The sequence below is a fragment of the Globicephala melas genome, chromosome 5, assembly GCF_963455315.2.
Source record: "Globicephala melas chromosome 5, mGloMel1.2, whole genome shotgun sequence".
In the NCBI taxonomy this organism is placed as follows: domain Eukaryota; kingdom Metazoa; phylum Chordata; class Mammalia; order Artiodactyla; family Delphinidae; genus Globicephala; species Globicephala melas.
In genome coordinates this window covers 29,390,891-29,410,559 of record NC_083318.1, presented here as the reverse complement: position 1 = coordinate 29,410,559, position 19,669 = coordinate 29,390,891, and the positions used below count along the sequence as shown (strand labels likewise).

Here is a 19,669-nt window from a genome sequence, read left to right as displayed (position 1 = left end):
GGTTATACTATGTTAATGGGCTCTGGGAAACAGTGTAGAACTTATTCCAAGTGCTGAATATTCAACAGTTTGTAATTTTCAGCGGAAATGATCAATGCTGGTCATTGTCACAGAATTGTGAAGCAGATTTTTAAAAGTTTCTCTTTTTACTTTTGTTTATAACAGCTATCATTCTGATAACTGAACATTTACCCTTTAGGCATCCAATTTAAAGTTATTTGACTTGATTTTTTAAAACACAGTAAATCTTCTCTTTCTGCCATGTGGTCAATGAGAAGTGCCATATATGTGGACACCTTTTCTAGTAGAATGCTTCCAGGAAGCACTTAAATCCAATTCCGTTTGAAGGAATTACTTTCATCCGTTTTTATATACGATTTAAAGATGAATTTGTTAGCATGTCATAGATGGGGCATTTTTATCCAGTAAAATTTTATGAAAAGTTGCTAATAACCCATAGTGACCTGAAGCTTTATGCTACCCATTTTTCTCCCACAACTTCTCCTGCAGCTTCTCCTCTAAACATATTCCACACCTGTATGCAACATATTTTAGTCGATTTTCCACTCCAGCCTCTTGTGGTTTACCCACTAGGTTAAGTTGTTCAAAAGCCACTGCAAACTAATACATTTTACTGTCCTGGGGATACCCAAAGTTTTATTTAAGACAAAATATTACAATTATGAAAATGAATACTAGATAAAATTGGCTTTAGTGAAAAAGCCTTCTATATATTAGTATTTGAAGTTTATAGCATCATATTTTTTGGCTTTCCCTCTCATATGTTCTCATGGCATTATTTCAGGCTTCTTTTATTCATTTTTCTTTTATATTGTCAATGATTCTTTTTATCTTTCTGTTAAAAGGAAAATCTCTAATCCACTTATAGTATATTCTAATAATTCACATAGAGACATTTATATTTATTAAATCAGCTTCTTCCTAAGTCCTAGATATTCCATGGGTATAAGGTATTAGATCAGAAATAAATACATGTTTCTAAGCCTTTAGCTTTATATTAGGTACAAAAATAACATATTTTAATAAATTACAGTAGAAATTGCTAACTTAAACGGGGAAGCAATGTTTTTCTGGTCAGTTACTTGAAAATTGATTTTTAAATCTATGAATAATGCATTTAAAATTAATCTTATAACATATGAAATGCAAGTAGACAGCGGAAGTATTCATCAGACTCTTCAGACTAAATAAAATCAAATGAGATAAACCACTTTGGAAGAGTAGCATTTTATGCCTAAATTATATACGTAATCTATATTAAACTATTTGACCAGATTAATTCCTCAATTGTCTACCCCTCTCTGTTAAAATATAGTTATTTTTCCCAAATATTCCAATATACTTAAGAAGTAGCCAGAATTTTATCCTGAAGTTGCTTTCCTTGTTCATCAAAGAACATGACATTTCTAAAACTTTCTCCAGTTTCTCTTTCATTAGGAAAGCCCCATCTACTGGTTCATGTGGTGAAGTGCAATCATTATTTGAACCTTGTTACTGAAACGATGGCCATTTTATCAATTTCTCCTTGCCTTTCAGTTATTTTAGAAGCATAGATACAGGGGGTATGCCAAGTGGTATTTTCATCCTAAAATCACAAATTGATAGCCATATAATTTAGCATAATCATCTTAAAGACATTATCTCACATATATGATCATGAAATACTAGTCACAATAGTGATCACTGATATTTGTTTCTTACATATCCTTTATTAATTTAACTTGCCATTCTTTTCCATCATAGGGAGCTTCCATTCTGAGAATGCTTGAAGACTGGATAACACCACAGAAATTTCAAAAAGGATGTCAGGTATGATTTATTACTTTTAATATTATTAAAAAACTACACTGATATATGGCTGATGAATGTTAAGATATGTGATTAATTAAGGACAATTCCCTTTTTACTTTTCTTTTCCTTGCTCAAGGATAATATTGCAGAACACAAAAAGGTGATCACATCCAGGTTATTACCTATGTTGTATCTGTAACTGTCATTTAAAACAAAAGTTTCATAGAGAAGTGAAACAGATTACTTATTTTTTTACACCCTTTACATGTGTATTAGCTCAGTCTGCCATAACAAAACACCATAGATTGGGTGGCATAACAACAAAAATTTATTTTCTCACAGTTCTGTAGACTAAGAAGTCCAAGAACAAGATGCTGGCAGACTCAGTTTTCGGTGAGAGTTTTCTTTCTGGCTTCCAGATGGTCACCTTTTTGCTGTGTCCTCACATAGCAGAGAGAGAGAGAACCTTCTGGTGCCTCTTCTTATAAGACACTGATCCCATCATGAGGCTCCCACCCTCATGATCTCATCTAAACCTCACCCTAAACCTCCCAAAACCCTCATCTCCAAATACCATCACATTGGGCATTAGGCCTTCAAAGTATGAATTTGGGGGGAATACAATTCAGTCCATAGCAACATAATATAAAAATTTAAATCTATCTATAAAGCTCTTCCATTATAGTTTTTAAAAGGACTTTTCCCTTATTATTAGATTATAAAATGGTTAACACACATATTCCTATTATGATAAAGTCAGTGAATAAAGAGGGCCTGCTTCCGTTTGGAAAGAGAAATAACAGTCAATTCCTTAAAGCATTTCACACATCCCACTTAAGCTTATTCCTCCAGTGGATGTTTCAATTCCATTGCTGTTCTTCTAGACCATAAGCCAATTCTCTCAGGGTTTTATATTATCTATATTACCACCATTGCTACAATGTCCCTGTAACTGTCCTGTCTGCAGGTTGGCTCTGTTGTAGCCTAGGGATGGAACAGTCTTCCTACTCTTTCTCTTCCATCTCCATCCCCCCTGCTGTGACATCCCAGGTAGTAGGCAGAGCAGCGCTGATAGTATCCAATCCATAAAATAGAAAATGGGTGAGAGCAGTGCCCTGCTAGCTTTCCCAAAGGGTACCAGTACTTCCTTTGGATGTGATTCCCCAAGACAGTGCCTGCCCACCATTCCTACAGCTCTCACTACTGCCAAGTCTTCTTATGTGGCAATCAGCATTCTCCATAATACCATAAAAGGAAATGGTTCCCTTCTACCCAATACTTAAATTCCTAGGTGACTATTAAAGTAAAAAATAAGACCAGGATTTAGGAAATATTCAGGGAGCACATCAGTACATTTTACTACTTTTGTCCATGAATAAAATATTCTGTGTGGACATTAGGTGGAAAGAGAGAAGCTATGTATTTGTTCTTAAGTGTACATTAGAACATCTTGTAAACTTTTCATCAGCTTCAGACTCAAATTTCATACTTCTCTAACTGTAAGCACCTTTTGTGAGGAACTGTGTCTTCTATATTTTTGCATATAGTAGGAGAAGGCATTACAGATGTTAGAAGATCCAAAAAATGCCTCTTGAATGAATGAATGGTCTATAATAAATAATATAGAATATAAAAATAAAGACAATTCATTTTTAAAAGTAAATTAAAATTTCATTTGCATAGTTTTCCTTCTAAATTAAACTGATGAATAACACGTTCTTGGAATCTTCAAAGGGGACTTCAAATTAAATAATTTTTCATATTAACTTTTTTTGAGAAGTACCAAAAGAGTCTTTAAAAGAGAATACCTATTCTAATAATTTAATAATACTCTTGCATTTTATTTATCTCATATCTGTGATATAATTAATTAAAAACCCAGTCCAGTCTAAAACTAATATTTCTCACGTTAAAACCATCTTCCTCCACCCTAACTGCGACTACAAACGGCGCTAGAATGAATAGATACTAATTTTCATATCATTATAGTGCTATGGAATTAATTTACAAAAAGACACTGAAACACTCATTTTTTGCCTTCAATCTTCAAACACTAGCTAATATCTGAAAATAGTATATGATCAATATAGGCCACACTCAATAAGCTCTCAAACCAATTGGAACATCCCTTCACATAATTCTAGTATCCAAATGTATCTCTCCTTGATTTATCATCATGCTATGACTGCTGCCCCTAAACCCCACAATATGTGACACTGTCCAAGACTTTTCCCTTGCAAATACTAACTTTCTACCAAAAGTGACTCTTCATTAGCTAACCTGGTGTGGTGCTAACTCTGGGGATGGCCAGCTCTCTGTTCTCTTTCATGCTCATCACTTTAACCCCAAACCCAATCTCAGACAGCAAAGTAGGTACAGAGTGAGGGGAATTAAGAGTAAAACCAGGGCTTCCCTGGTGGCGCAGTGGTTGAGAGTCCGCCTGCCGATGCAGGGGACACGGGTTTGTGCCCAGGTCCGGGAAGATCCCACGTGCCGCGGAGCGGCTGGGCCCGTGAGCCATGGCCGCTGAGCCTGCGCGTCCGGAGCCTGTGCTCCGCAACGGGAGAGGCCACAACAGTGAGAGGCCCGGGTACCACAAAAAAAAAAAAGAGTAAAACAATCAACTGGAAAATCTTTCAGGCTGTGCTTGTATGTAAAAAAGCATATTAAATTATGGAGCACTGATAACAATGTATGGTCATGAAATAGAAGCTGAGAAATATATCCATCCTTTCTTTTTCTCCTAGTATCAGTAGTATCGCTGATAAGACAGGAATGGTTCAACTGGAAAATGTCCTGTCCCTTCCTGAGATACTAGTCATAGGAACATACTGTTCCTTTCCTTTGTGCACACTGATACTAACTGAGGGACTATTACTGGGGGACCTAGGTCATCGTAAACTTTTGACTGGAATGACTGCATCGTGATTATGCAAGGTGAAGAAGGAAATTTCTTAATATAGAATATTCAAAAGCACTAATCTAGACAAAATAAAATTAGTTCCTTTTAATATACTGTTTATATAAGCCTCTACATAAGGTGAAGCAAGAAACTGCAATTTAAAAAACAGTAACAATAACAACAGTGACGAAAACCACACAAACTGATCCAGGATTCAGAAGTCTCTTCACCGTAATCTCAGGCAAATCTCTTCACCTCTCTAGACACCAGTTTCCTTCATGCCCAAAATGTGAGAGTTGTATAAAATAGTATTTAAGGTTCCTTTCAGTTCCAAGATTGCATGTTTCTAAGTACAAGTCACCATGAATATACAAACTCCTCTAAATTAATTTTAAGAAGATACTATTCACTAGAAATCATCATTACCAGGTAGCTATGATTATAATTATTACTATTCCGAGCATCCAATTATTTTACTAAGAAGGAATGAATGATCTATGCAAAACTCTGGAACGAATACCTAAATTTGATACAGAATCTGTGCCTTTCATTTCTTCTCCCTTCCTTCGCCTGCCCTCCAGTGGCAGTGCTGAGCAGTGAACCAATCAAAAGAACAAATATGAAGGCAGCATTCCAAACTGGCCTCAACCCTCTCCCAGGCATCTTGGAGCAGTCCAGATAATACTGTTTTATCTCTCTATGCCTAAAAAGGGGAATTTAGAAGATAACAGGACTAAGGTATAGCACCTCCTGAAAATTAGAGCAACTTAGAGTGAAAATGATATAAGCAAAGTCAACCACTAGTTATTTTCTTTGAAGGTTCAAAGACCACTTAAGAAGGTTCGATTTCTATCAAAGACTTCCACATTTTAAGCAGGACAATTCTAGAGCATAACAGAGGAGTTATACAGCAGGAATTCTGGAAGGTCTCCTGGAGAACTATAAGTAGTGCCCAATTATGAAATTAGAAGAAGACAAGGAATTTTCTCTAGGGATATCATATTATGCCTGAAAACTCATATATAGAGAGGTTTTGTGACTAGAACTGACAAAAAGGGAGACTTGCAGTTAAAAGATTTGTATTTTTAAAATATTTGAAAAATGAAATCTTACTCTTTAGAGTGAATAATTTTCCCAATTTAGTCATCATCATCATGATTATTATTATTCAGAAGACTATATATTCATTTATTTAGAGCAGGAGTCTGCAAACTACTATTACAGCTTGCAGGCCAAATCCAGCCCACCACCCATTTTTGTAAGGTCTGCAAATGAAAATCACTTCTACAGTTTTAAACGGTTGGAAAAAATCAAAAGAGTATTTCATGACATGTGAAAGTTGTATGCAATTCAAATATCAGTGTGCATAAATAACATTTTATTGGAAAACAGCCATTCTCATTCACTTACATATTATCTATGACTGCTTTTGTGCTACTTGGGCAGAGTTGAGTAGTTGTGACAGAGACTGTATGTCTCACAACACTTAAAATCTTTATTATACAGCTTTTTACAGAAAAAGTTTGCTGAGCCTTGGCTTAGAGCCAAGCTCACCAGTTTTATCTTTGCATATCACTTCAATCACTCATATGTGATGGGGTCATCTAGTGTTGGAGATGAGAAAACACTACTGGTGTAAATAAAGGTAGGGGATGCAGCCAGCAGTGGACAGGTTAACACCAATAAGTGAACATCATAGAATTATGGATCTTTTTTCCTAGTGGATCAAAAATGTTTTGGACTGTTGACTGCTTGCTAAATAGTTGACAGTCCTTAAGCATCTTATATTGGTTGTCCTGAAAAAATTAAACTCTTTCCCTCACCTGTTCACAATTCCATTAGACTAAAAAAAAAACAACAACAAAAAAGAGAATTACCTCATTAATAAAAAATATTCCTTATGCTTTACAAATAAATCGTTATTTGTACAGTGTTTTTATAGGTTACAAAATTTTTCGAAAAGGGCGTATCATTTGATTTTCATTCTAGGTACATTTGCTATATTATTCATTAGAGCGAGACATGTTGAAGGGTTCAGCTCATGTTGTGGAAGTATGGAAAAAGCAAACATTGACTTTTGAAATACTTGTTATCTTTCACATGCAGAGTTACTTGAAAAAATACAAATTTAAGAATGCCAAAACTTCAGATTTTTGGGCAGCACTTGAAGAGGTAAGGAGGAGTATATCCTCAAACATTTCTTTGATTAACAAATGATTTATCAATCATTTCTTTATCTGATTATTCTATCCTTTTATTTCCCCTTATTTGTTGATTGATTATTCTCTATTTTTTAAAAAAATCTTAGGCAAGTAATCTACCAGTGAAAGAAGTAATGGATACCTGGACCAATCAGATGGGTTATCCTGTACTTAATGTGGAAGATATGAGGAACATCACACAGAAACGCTTTCTGTTGGACTCGAGAGTTAATTCTTCTGAGCCACATTCAATTTTGGGGTAAGAATCTATAACGCATTTCAGAAGAAAAGCAGAAATTTGATGGAAATACTGGCCATTTGCTTAGACCTTGCTCTTCAGTACCTGATGCTTAAGCACAGTGTCTTTAGGGAAACAAAGGCACTCAGAAATAGCTCAGTTGTCTTCAGGTTCCAAATGATGGACTGAGCACATGCATGCAAGTACAATTCTTCCCAGAAATCACTGAATAAAGAAACAGAAGTACTAAAAGAAATAAACTCAGAGAAGCAAAGAAAATAGGAAGGGCCAAATGCATCATAAAATTCGAGATGAAGAAAAGCAGAGGGAGAAATATAGACAGAAAACAAACAGAGGAAGATGCAGCCAGATAAAAAGAGACTTTCAGTAGAGGTGGAAGCCGATTCCCCCTATCCGTAGACAGGCTCTGGGCTCAGTGTCAGCACTCAGAGCAGAAGGCAGGAGTGAGGCTGAAAACAGGGCAATTAATTTGAAGTCTGGATTCAGGACAGTTGTGCCAGCCAGACCCCTACCCCTCCACTTTCCCTTCATTGACTGCCATTCTTTCCTCTGCATAGAGCTCTCAAAAGTCTGGCAATGACCCAAGGCAAAAATCCAGAGGGCTTTTTTTCCTAAAGAAATTGACCAAGACGTAGAGGAGAGCTAAGGATTTCCATCTGGTTGGGACACCCAAAGTAAAGCTTTCCTCCTTGTGGCATTTGTAGTATGAATGGGCTGGAGCTGCCAGCTCCCCTCATACATACACAGAGCCTCTAGTCAGACTTCCTGTTCAGCGGAGAAGTCAGTTTCAAAAATATACCTCCCTTCTCTACTCAGCCATAAAAAGAAACGAAATTGAGTTATCTGTGGTGAGGTGGATGGACCTAGAGTCTGTCATACAGAGTGAAGTAAGTCAGAAAGGGAAAAACAAATACCGTACGCTAACACATATATATGGAATCTAAGAAAAAAAAAAAAAAAGATCATGAAGAACCTAGGGGTAAGACGGGAATAAAGACACAGACCTACTATAGAATGGACTTGAGGATATGGGGAGGGGGAAGGGTAAGCTGGGACAAAGTGAGAGAATGGCATGGACATATATACGCTACAAAATGTAAAACAGATAGCTAGTGGGAAGCAGCCGCATAGCACAGGGAGATCAGCTCAGTGGTTTGTGACCACCTAGAGGGGTGGGATAGGGAGGGTGGGAGGGAGGGAGACGCGAGAGGGAAGAGATATGGGGATATATTTATATGTATAACTGATTCACTTTGTTATAAAGCAGAAACACACCATTGTAAAGCAATTATACTCCAATAAAGATGTTAAAATATATATATATATACCTCCCTTCTCAACAGCAGAAGGGTTACATACAAGACACCAAGAATAACCAATTTAGTCCTTCTTTCTTAAATATGAATGATCAAGGATCGCAAGACACATGAAAGAAATCTAAAAGCATAAAAGGTAAAATCTCACATGAACAAACAAGAAACCTATCTCTGGGCTTCCCTGGTGGCGCAGTGGTTGAGAGTCTGCCTGCCGATGCAGGGGACACGGGTTCGTGCCCCGGTCCGGGAAGATCCCACATGCCGCAGAGCGGCTGGGCCCGTGAGCCATGGCCGCTGAGCCTGCGCGTCCGGAGCCTGTGCTCCGCAACGGGAGAGGCCACAACAGTGAGAGGCCCGCGTACCGAAAAAAAAAAAAAAAAGAAACCTATCTCTATAAGAGACATAATTAAAATAAACTTATGAAATATATTAAGAGATCAAAGAAGCTATTATATCCATTAACTAAGAGCAGAATGTTTTCAAAAAGACAAACTGAGAATATAAAAGAGCTATGAAAGATTAAATTCTGGTTGTGAAAAAAATTAATAGACCAACTAGAAATAAATTTGGGGAATTCCCTAAAAGTACAGGACAAACACACATAGAACTGGCAAATATGAAACAGAAGACAAATATGGAAGATCTAGCACCCAACTAATAGAAGTCTCCCAAAAAAAAGAAAACAGAGAAACTTAAGGAGCGAATTGTACTAAAGAAATAATAAAGTGCACAAGGATTCTGATTAAAAGGCCCCATTGACTACACAGTACAAAAAGGAAAAAAAACCACCAAAAACATACCTAGCTATAGCCTCATGAAATTTCACAAAACAAGGGTACATGAGTTAGTGTGGCATTAGACTTCTTTACAACAACTCTGAACTCAAGAAGAAAATGAAGCAGTCATTTAAAACGTGGATGCAAAAAATATTTTCAACCTCTAATTCTCTAGGCAGTTCCCTAAACCAAACGTATAAGCACAGTGAAGACATTTTCTGACGTGCAACCCCAGAAAATGCTTTCCACACAGCACTTCTTAGAAAGTTACTAAAGCTACATACAGTCCAGGGGGATTGGAGCCTGGAGAGAAAAAAATATGAATGAATCAAAAAAAGAGGAAGACATAGGATCCAGGAAACAGTTCATCCAACCTAGGAGAGCCATGAAAGGAAATGCAGACCAACAGCGATCCAGTGGGCTCACAGTGCCGCAAAAGCAGGATGACTGGGGCTGAGTTAGGTGATCCCCAGGGAAAAGAGAGTATAATTGGGAGGATGGCGGAATTGGGGAATTGGTGAAGGCCCATCAGTCTGGCCAACCATAAAGAAGAAAATTAGCAAAAAACAAAATCAAGGCTGTATGTAAAAACTGTGATCCAAAAATATGAAGCAGGTAGAATGATTTTATGCCATTGATAAAGTATAAGGAAGAGGAGTCTATTTTACCCTTATGTTAGGGTGTTAGGGGAAATCTGCATTTAAGGGACTCAAGGGCCATGAAATCAGACCATTGAGAAGGAAATATGACTCCAACACACTTCTCGGCCAGCAATATGTATAGAGCATAATTTCGTTTGTGTTATTCATTGTCTTTTGGCTTTTATAATCAACCAATGGATAACATGTTAATGTTTGTTATAGTGACAGGTTAGATTGTAAATATAAACAATCTTAACACTGTAACAAGAAAAAACAGCTGACAGAAGAAAGGAGGTGGAAGAGGAAGAAAAGGTGGAAAAAAAGGATACTGGATACTGGTTCAGTGGTGGACCGAAGCTGGCTTTAATCCCAACTCAGTGACATCATTCCAGTAGCCCGAAATTGGTCATGATGTGAGTTAATGGAAATCAGCAAATACTACATTCCACTTCCCACCCCTGCCCTGAGAGCTGGTTGTTAAGCATTTATCAGCACTGCACAAGATAACCTTATTCTACAGTTAGGAGAGAGTAACAATACTAAAATTTATAAAACAAAAAAAGGCAGTATGGGTATATTATTTAAAGGAACAATTGTAACCTATAGAAAGTCTAATAATAATAATTTTGCTTTATTATAATTTGAATGTTAAAGGGGGAATGAAAAAGAAAGTAGTATAAGTGAACTAAGTCACCCTCTCTCATGGGTGAGTTAATAAATACTATCTAAAAAATATAGAGGTATTTAGAGTTACAGTATTAGACATCAGAAGAACTAAAACCAGAAGCATTTAAAAGGGGCTGCTTCTGAGAGAGGTGCTGGTCTGTGGAAAGGGTGTAGGAGACAGTGGCTTTTCAATAGTGGTTTTCCCAGTTTTTGATTAAGGATGTTTTTATTTACAATGCATAAATGAAATTCTCCAAACATTTTAACAGCAATTACACACTCAATCAATCAAATTATTTTGCATATATCATTTATAAGAGACTTCTAAACATCACCACTTAAAATTTTATTAAATTCCATTTATAATTTCAAATATAAACACCGAAAGACACAGGTTTATGAATCTAATTTCTAAAAAGAGTTTTCTATACATTTTTATGACTCTAACAAATTAAAAAACATAAATATAGTATATCAAATTTCTTGGGCATTTTCAAACACATTAAACCTTAACAACCAAAAAGGAAAAAAAAGAATCAAACCTTTAACTTTACAAAATCAGAATTTCCTATTACATGAAAAGATGCTCAACATAACTAAATATCAAAGAAATGCAAATCAAAACTACAATGAGGTATCCCCTCGCACCAGTCAGAATGACCAGCATCAAAAAGTCTACAAACAATAAATGCCGGAGAGGGTGTGGAGAAAAGGGAAACTTCCTACACTGTTGGTGGGAATATAAATTGGTACAACCACTATGGAGAACGGTATGGAGGTTCCTTAAAAAACAAAAAATAGTACTACCATATGATCCAGCAATCCCACTCCTGGGCATATTCCAGAGAAAACCATAATTCAAAAAGATACACACACCCCAATGTTCCTTGCAGCAGTATTTACAATAGCCAAGACATGGAAGCAATCTAAATGTCCATCAACAGAGGAATGGATAAAGAAGATGTGGTACATGTATACAATGGAATATTACTCAGCCATAAAAAAGAATGAAATAATGTCATTTGCAGCAACATGGATGGACCTAGAGATTATCACACTGAGTGAAGTAAGTCAGAGAAAGACAAATATCATATGATATCACTCATGTGGAATCTAATTTTAAAAATGATATAAATAAACTTGTTTACAAAACAGAAACAAACTCACAGATTTCGAAAACAAACTTATGGTTACCAAAGGGGAAACATGCAGGGGAGGGATAAATTAGGAGTTTGGGATTAACATACACACACTACCATATATAAAATAGATAACCAACAAGGGCCTACTATATAGCACAGGGAACTCTATTCAATATTCTGTAATAACCTATATGGGAAAAGAATCTGAAAAAAGAATGAATATATGTATATGCATAACTGAATCACTTTGCTGTACACCTGAAACTAACACAACATTGTAAATCAACTCTACTCCAATAAAATTAACAACAACAAAAAAACCTCACCCAAATCAGACTTTTATAGGCATTTAAACATGACTACTGAGTTAAGGTATTCTAAGAATGTCAGATAAAATTACAAATCCAATACGTCATTTCCTCTAATTTGCCAGATTTTTCAAACATACCAAATATTGTAAAAGCTGACAAAACACGTGCCACACAGCCAGTGATTTCAAAACTTATTACACTTGTATGACTACAACTTTTACAAAAGTATTAATAATATAGCCATTTCTGTATAACTAACTAGTTATTTCTGTATACATTTCCGGGGTGCCAACTGGTCCCAAATGAAGAGAACAAAATCACGATCTCAGGTCGCCCCCCCTAGCCACTGTAGCTGGCCACAGGAACCTGGGTGTACCACTTTGGGGATGTCATCTCCGACCTTCATCGCCCAGCTGAGGCCCCTCCTAGACAGGATCCTGGCTAAATGAGAGCAACACCTTGGTCCCCTGGACAACATTCCAATTTCACCCATGCCGATTTTAATTGTCTTTTAACTTCTTAATATGTGCTTTGGGTGGAGAGAATTTTGCACTCACCACACTCCAGGTGGCCTCTAATCTCCACTACCCGATTTCCACCGAAAAGACCTTTCACCCTCTTCCTTTTTTAATAGTCTCACTGACCTCATTTTACAGTCACATATATAAATCATCACAAGATCAATTATTCAGTAGCAATTAATATAACATGAGGACGGAGAAATATAGTGTAGAAGGTGTCTCAGGAATCGTTTAATAACTATAAACTGGTTCTTTTACAGTTATTGTTTTATGTTCTAGCAAATTAAATTGGCCCATTTTAATACTGCTAGAGCCTTTGGATACTAAAATTTTTAAAATATTTCTCTCTTGCAAAACTAGCTTCCATTTGGAAGTTTCACAGTAATTATTCTCTCCTGCCATGTGCCCACTTATACGCTGAGCCTGAATTAATTGTGGGACAGGAGGTGTGGTGGAGTAGAGAGGACTACAGAAGACTTTCTTTCTTGAGGAAGTGATATTTAAACTGAGTAAATTGGTGTTGGGGGATGACTGTCGGGGTTTTCAAAACAAAATGCAACATATATGAAGGCTCTAAAGTTTAAAAGGAGCATTATACATATAATATGCAATGCTTACTGAGCATTTACTAAGTAGCTGGCACTATTCTAAGTACTTCAGTGTATTTTATTATAACAGATAGAGAACTTTAGGCAGAAAATTTTTAAATAACTTACTCAAGGTTGCACAGAGTGTAAGTGATGGATCCTCAGTTTGAATGCAGGCAGTCTGGCTCCAAGAACTGGACAACAGAGAGGCACTGGGAAGACTGGTGGGAGATAAAGTTGGAGGGGAAGGCAGGGGCAGGCATGCAGACCATGTTAAAGATTTTGAACAAAAGAGTGTGAAAATTCAAGGATGTTAAGGAGAGAACTGGCAGGATCATGTTTACATTTTTCAAAGTTCCCCTCTGGCTGCACTATGGAGAACAGATCAGGTGGGACAAGAGTGGATGCAGGGAGACCAGTTAGGATGATATTGTAGCTACTGACCCATGTGAGAGGTGATCGAGTTGATGGGGCCTGTCCTAGGAGAACGGCCAGGCTGGGGATGTGTGGCATATGTTCCAAAGATTGAGTTGAGCTAAAATTTCCAATTAAAGAATAAACAGTGTGCAGGGAATTGAATCGGATGAATTTACAGAGAACAATCTCCTTTTAGAATACTGTTCTCATCTTGCTCTATATAGCTCATACGTGTATTTCTAGAGAACTGAAAAATCTTTATAGACCCACTTTATGATACCGTACTACAGGCAGCAGGTAACAGAACCTGTTTCCTGATTTCCAATTCAGGGCTTTGGGAACTGTTACATGAACAGCACACTCAGGTAATTCCAAAAATTCAAATTGCCAAAAACTTTCTGTCCCTGGCATCGAGAATGAAGAACATTCAGAATTATTAAATTAGCTACTTCTAGAAACTGGTTGGCCAGAAAGACAAGATCCAGCCTCATCCACCAGAATACAGGCACTAGTCCCCTCCACCAGGAAGCCTACACAACCCACTGAACCAACTTTAGCCACTGGGGACAGATATCAAAAACAACAGCAACTACGAACCTGCAGCCTGCATAAAGGAGACCCCAAACACAGTAAGATAAGCAAAATGAGAAGACAGAGAAACAAACAGCAGATGAAGGAGCAAGATAAAAACCCACCAGACCTAACAAATGAAGAGGAAATAGGCAGTCTACCTGAAAAAGAATTCAGAATAATGATACCAAAGATGATCCAAAATCTTGGAAATAGAATAGAGAAAATGCACGAAACATTTAACAAGGGCCTAGAAGAACTAAAGATGAAACAAGTAACGATGAACAACACAATAAATGAAATGAAAAATACTCTAGAAGGGATCAATAGCAGAATAACTGAGGCAGAAGAACGGATAAGTGACCTGGAAGATAAAATAGTGGAAATAACTACTGCAGAGCAGAATAAAGAAAAAAGAATGAAAAGAACTGAGGACAGTCTCAGAGACCTCTGGGACAACATTAAATGCACCAACATTCGAATTATAGGGGTTCCAGAAGAAGAAGAGAAAAAGAAAGGGACTGAGAAAATATTTGAAGAGATTATAGTTGAAAACATCCCTAATATGGGAAAGGAAATAGTTAATCAAGTCCAGGAAGCACAGAGTCCCATACAGGATAAATCCAAGGAGAAACACGCCAAGACACATATTAATCAAACTGTCAAAAATTAAATACAAAGAAAACATATTAAAAGTAGCAAGGGAAAAACAACAAATAACACACAAGGGAATCCCCATAAGGTTAACAGCTGATCTTTCAGCAGAAACTCTGCAAGCCAGAAGGGACTGGCAGGACATATTTAAAGTGATGAAGGAGAAAAACCTGCAACAAAGATTACTCTGCCCAGCAAGGATCTCATTCAGATTTGATGGAGAAATTAAAACCTTTACAGACAAGCAAAAGCTGAGAGAGTTCAGCACCACCAAACCAGCTTTGCAACAAGTGCTAAAGGAACTTCTCTAGGCAAGAAACAAAAAAGAAGGAAAAGACCTACAATAACAAACCCAAAACAATTAAGAAAATGAGAATAGGAACATACATATTGATAATTACCTTAAATGTAAATGGATTAAATGCTCCCACCAAAAGGCACAGATGGGCTGAATGGATACAACAAGATCCATATATATGCTGTCTACAAGAGACCCACTTCAGACCTAGAGACACATACAGACTGAAAGTGAGGGGATGGAAAAAGATATTCCATGCAAATGGAAACCAAAAGAAAGCTGGAATAGCAATTCTTATATCAGACAAAATGGACTTTAAAATAAAGACTATTACAAGAGACAAAGAAGGACACTACATAATGATCAAGGGATCGATCCAAGAAGATATAACAATTGTAATATTTATGCACCCAACATAGGAGCACCTCAATACATAAGGCAAATACTAACAGCCATAAAAGGGGAAATCGAAAGTAACACATTCATAGTAGGGGACTTTAACACCCCACTTTCACCAATGGACAGATCATCCAAAATAAAAATAAATAAGGAAAATGTTCATTGCAGCTCTATTTACAATAGCCCGGAGATGGAAACAACCTAAGTGCCCATCATCGGATGAATGGATAAAGAAGATGTGGCACATATATACAATGGAATATTACTCAGCCATAAAAAGAAATGAAATTGAGCTATTTGTAATGAGGTGGATAGACCTAGAGTCTGTCATACAGAGTGAAGTAAGTCAGAAAGAAAAAGACAAATACCGTATGCTAACACATATATATGGAATTTAAGAAAAAAAAATGTCATGAAGAACCTAGGAGTAAGACAGGAATAAAGACGCAGACCTACTGGAGAACGGACTTGAGGATATGGGGAGGGGGAAGGGTGAGCTGTGATAGGGCGAGAGAGGGTCATGGACATATACACACTAACAAACATAGTAAGATAGATAGCTAGTGGGAAGCAGCCGCATGGCACAGGGATATTGGCTTGGTGCTTTGTGACAGCCTGGAGGGGTGGGATAGGGAGGGTGGGAGGGAGGGAGACGCAAGAGGGAAGACATATGGGAACATATGTATATGTATAACTGATTCACTTTGTTATAAAGCAGAAACTAACACACCATTGTAAAGCAATTATACCCCAATAAAGATGTTAAATAAATAAATAAATAAGGAAACACAAGCTTTAAATGATACATTAAACAAGACTTAATTGATATTTATAGGACATTCCATCCAAAAACAACAGAATACACATTTTTCTCAAGTGCTCATAGAACATTCTCCAGGATAGATCATATCTTGGGTCACAAATCAAGCCTTGGTAAATTTAATAAAACGATATTGTATCAAGTATCTATTCTGACCACAATGCTATGAGACTAGATATCAATTACAGGAAAAGATCTGTAAAAAATACAAACACATGCAGGCTAAACAATACACTACTTAATAACGAAGTGATCACTGAAGAAATCAAAAAGGAAATCAAAAATACCTAGAAACAAATGACAATGGAGACACAACGACCAGAAATCTATGGGATGCAGCAAAAGCAGTTCTAAGAGGGAAGTATACAGCAATACAATCCTACCTTAGGAAACAGGAAACATCTCGAATAAACAACCTAACCTTGCACCTAAAGCAATTAGAGAAAGAAGAACAAAAAACCCCCAAAGTTAGCAGAAGGAAAGAAATCATAAAATGCAGATCAGAAATAAATGAAGAAGAAATGAAGGACGATAGCAAAGATCAATAAAACTAAAAGCTGGTTCTTTGAGAAGATAAACAAAATTGATAAACCATTAGCCAGGCTCATCAAGAAAAAGAGGGAGAAGACTCAAATCAATAGAATTAGAAAAGAAAAAGGAGAAGTAACAACTGACACTGCAGAAATATAAAAGATCATGAGAGATTACTACAAGCACCTCTATGCCAATAAAATGGACAACCTGGAAGAAATGGACAAATTCTTAGAAATGCACAACCAGCCAAGACTGAATCAGGAAGAAACAGAAAATATGAACAGACCAATCACAAGCACTGAAATTGAAACTGTGATTAAAAATCTTCCAGCAAACAGAAGCCCAGGACCAGATGGCTTCACAGGCGAATTCTATCAAATATTTAGAGAAGAGCTAACACCCATCCTTCTCAAACTCTTCCAAAATATAGCAGAGGGAGGAACACTCCCAAGGCCACCATCACCCTGATATCAAAATCAGACAAGGCTGTCACAAAGAAAGAAAACTACAGGCCAATATCACTGATGAACATAGATGTGAAAGTCCTCAACAAAATACCAGCAAACAGAATCCAACGGCACATTAAAAGGATCATACACCATGATCAAGTGGGGTTTATTCCAGGAATGCCAGGATTCTTCAATATACGCAAATCAATCAACGTGATTCACCATATTAACAAATTGAAGGAGAAAAACCATATGATCATCTCAATAGATGCAGAGAAAGCTTTCAACAAAATTCAACACCGATTTATGATAAAAACCCTGCAGAAAGTAGGCATAGAGGGAACTTTCCTCAACATAATAAAGGCCATATATCACAAACCCATAGCCAACATCATCCTCAATGGTGAAAAACTGAAAGCATTTCCACTAAGATCAGGAACAAGACAAGGTTGCCCACTCTCACCACTCTTATTCAACATAGTTTTGGAAGTTTTAGCCACAGCAATCAGAGAAGAAAAAGAAATAAAAGGAATCCAAATCGGAAAGGAAGAAGTAAAGCTGTAAATCTTTGCAGATGACATGATACTATACAGAGAGAATCCTAAAGATGCCACCAGAAAACTACTAGAGCTAATCAATGAATTTGGTAAAGTAGCAGGATACAAAATTAACACACAGAAATCTCTGGCATTCCTATATACTAATGATGAAAAATCTGAAAGTGAAATCAAGAAAACACTCCCATTTACCATTGCAACAAAAAGAATAAAATATCTAGGAATAAACCTACCTAAGGAGACAAAAGACCTGTATGCAGAAAATTATAAGACACTGATGAAAGAAATTAAAGATGATACAAATAGATGGAGAGATATACCATGTTCTTGGATTAGAAGAATCAACATTATGAAAATGACTCTACTACCCAAAGCAATCTACAGATTCAATGCAATCCATATCAAACTACCACTGGCATTTTTCACAGAACTAGAACAAAAAATTTCACAATTTGTATGGAAATATAAAAGACCTAGAATAGCCAAAGCAACCTTGAGAATGAAAAACGGAGCTGGAGGAATCAGGCTCCCTGACTTCAGACTATACTACAAAGCTACAGTAATCAAGACAGTATGGTACTGGCACAAAAACAGAAAGATAGATCAATGGAACAGGATAGAAAGCCCAGAGATAAACCCATGCACATATGGTCACCTTATCTTTGATAAAGGAAGCAGGAATGTACAGTGGAGAAAGGACAGACTCTTCAATAAGTGGTGCTGGGAAAACTGGACAGATACATGTAAAAGTATGAGATTAGAACACTCCCTAACACCATACACAAAAATAAGCTCAAAATGGATTAAAGACCTAAATGTAAGGCCAGAAACTATCAAACTCTTAGAGGAAACCATAGGCAGAACACTCTGTGACATAAATCACAGCAAGATCCTTTTTGACCCACCTCCTAGAGAAATGGAAATAAAAACAAAAGTAAACAAATGGGACCTAATGAAACTTCAAAGCTTTTGCACAGCAAAGGAAACCATAAACAAGACCAAAAGACAACCCTCAGAATGGGAGAAAATATTTGCAAATGAAGCAACTGACAAAGGCTTTAATCTCCAAAATTTACAAGCAGCTCATGCAGCTCAATAACAAAAAAACAAACAACCCAATCCAAAAATGGGCAGAAGACCTAAATAGACATTTCTTCAAAGAAGATATACAGACTGCCAACAAACACATGAAAGAATGCTCAACATCATTAATCATTAGAGAAATGCAAATCAAAACTACAATGAGATATCATCTCACACCAGTCAGAATGGCCATCATCAAAAAATCTAGAAACAATAAATGCTGGAGAGGGTGTGGAGAAAAGGGGACACTCTTGCACTGCTGGTGGGAATGTGAATTGGTTCAGCCACTATGGAGAACAGTATGGAGGTTCCTTAAAAAACTACAAATAGAACTACCATATGACCCAGCAATCCCACTACTGCCATATACCCTGAGAAAACCATAATTCAAAGAGTCATGTACCAAAATGTTCATTGCAGCTCTATTTACAGTAGCCCAGAGATGGAAGCCACCTAAGTGTCCATCATCAGATGAATGGATAAAGAAGATGTGGCACATATATACAATGGAATATTACTCAGCCATAAAAGGAAACGAAATTGAGTTATTTGTAGTGAGGTGGATGGACCTAGAGTCTGTCATACAGAGTGAAGTAAGTCAGAAAGAGAAAGATAAATACCGTATGCTAACACATATATATGGAATCTAAGAAAAAAAAATGTCATGAAGAACCTAGGGGTAAGACAGGAATAAAGACACAGACCTACTAGAGAATGGACTTGAGGATATGGGGAGGGGGAAGGGTAAGCTGTG

The 19,669-nt window shown here is 36.9% G+C and overlaps 1 protein-coding gene across 1 annotated transcript in view; it reads left to right on the top strand.

The window, feature by feature from the left end:
* The window catches only part of ENPEP (glutamyl aminopeptidase), a 104,595-nt gene that overhangs the window by 49,776 nt on the left and 35,150 nt on the right, over window positions 1–19,669 (top strand). The window contains exons 8-10 of the mRNA XM_030864062.3: window positions 1,765–1,830; window positions 6,821–6,886; window positions 7,023–7,174. Of these exons, the coding sequence (XP_030719922.2) occupies window positions 1,765–1,830; window positions 6,821–6,886; window positions 7,023–7,174 (284 nt within the window). The remainder of the gene's footprint in view (window positions 1–1,764; window positions 1,831–6,820; window positions 6,887–7,022; window positions 7,175–19,669) is intronic.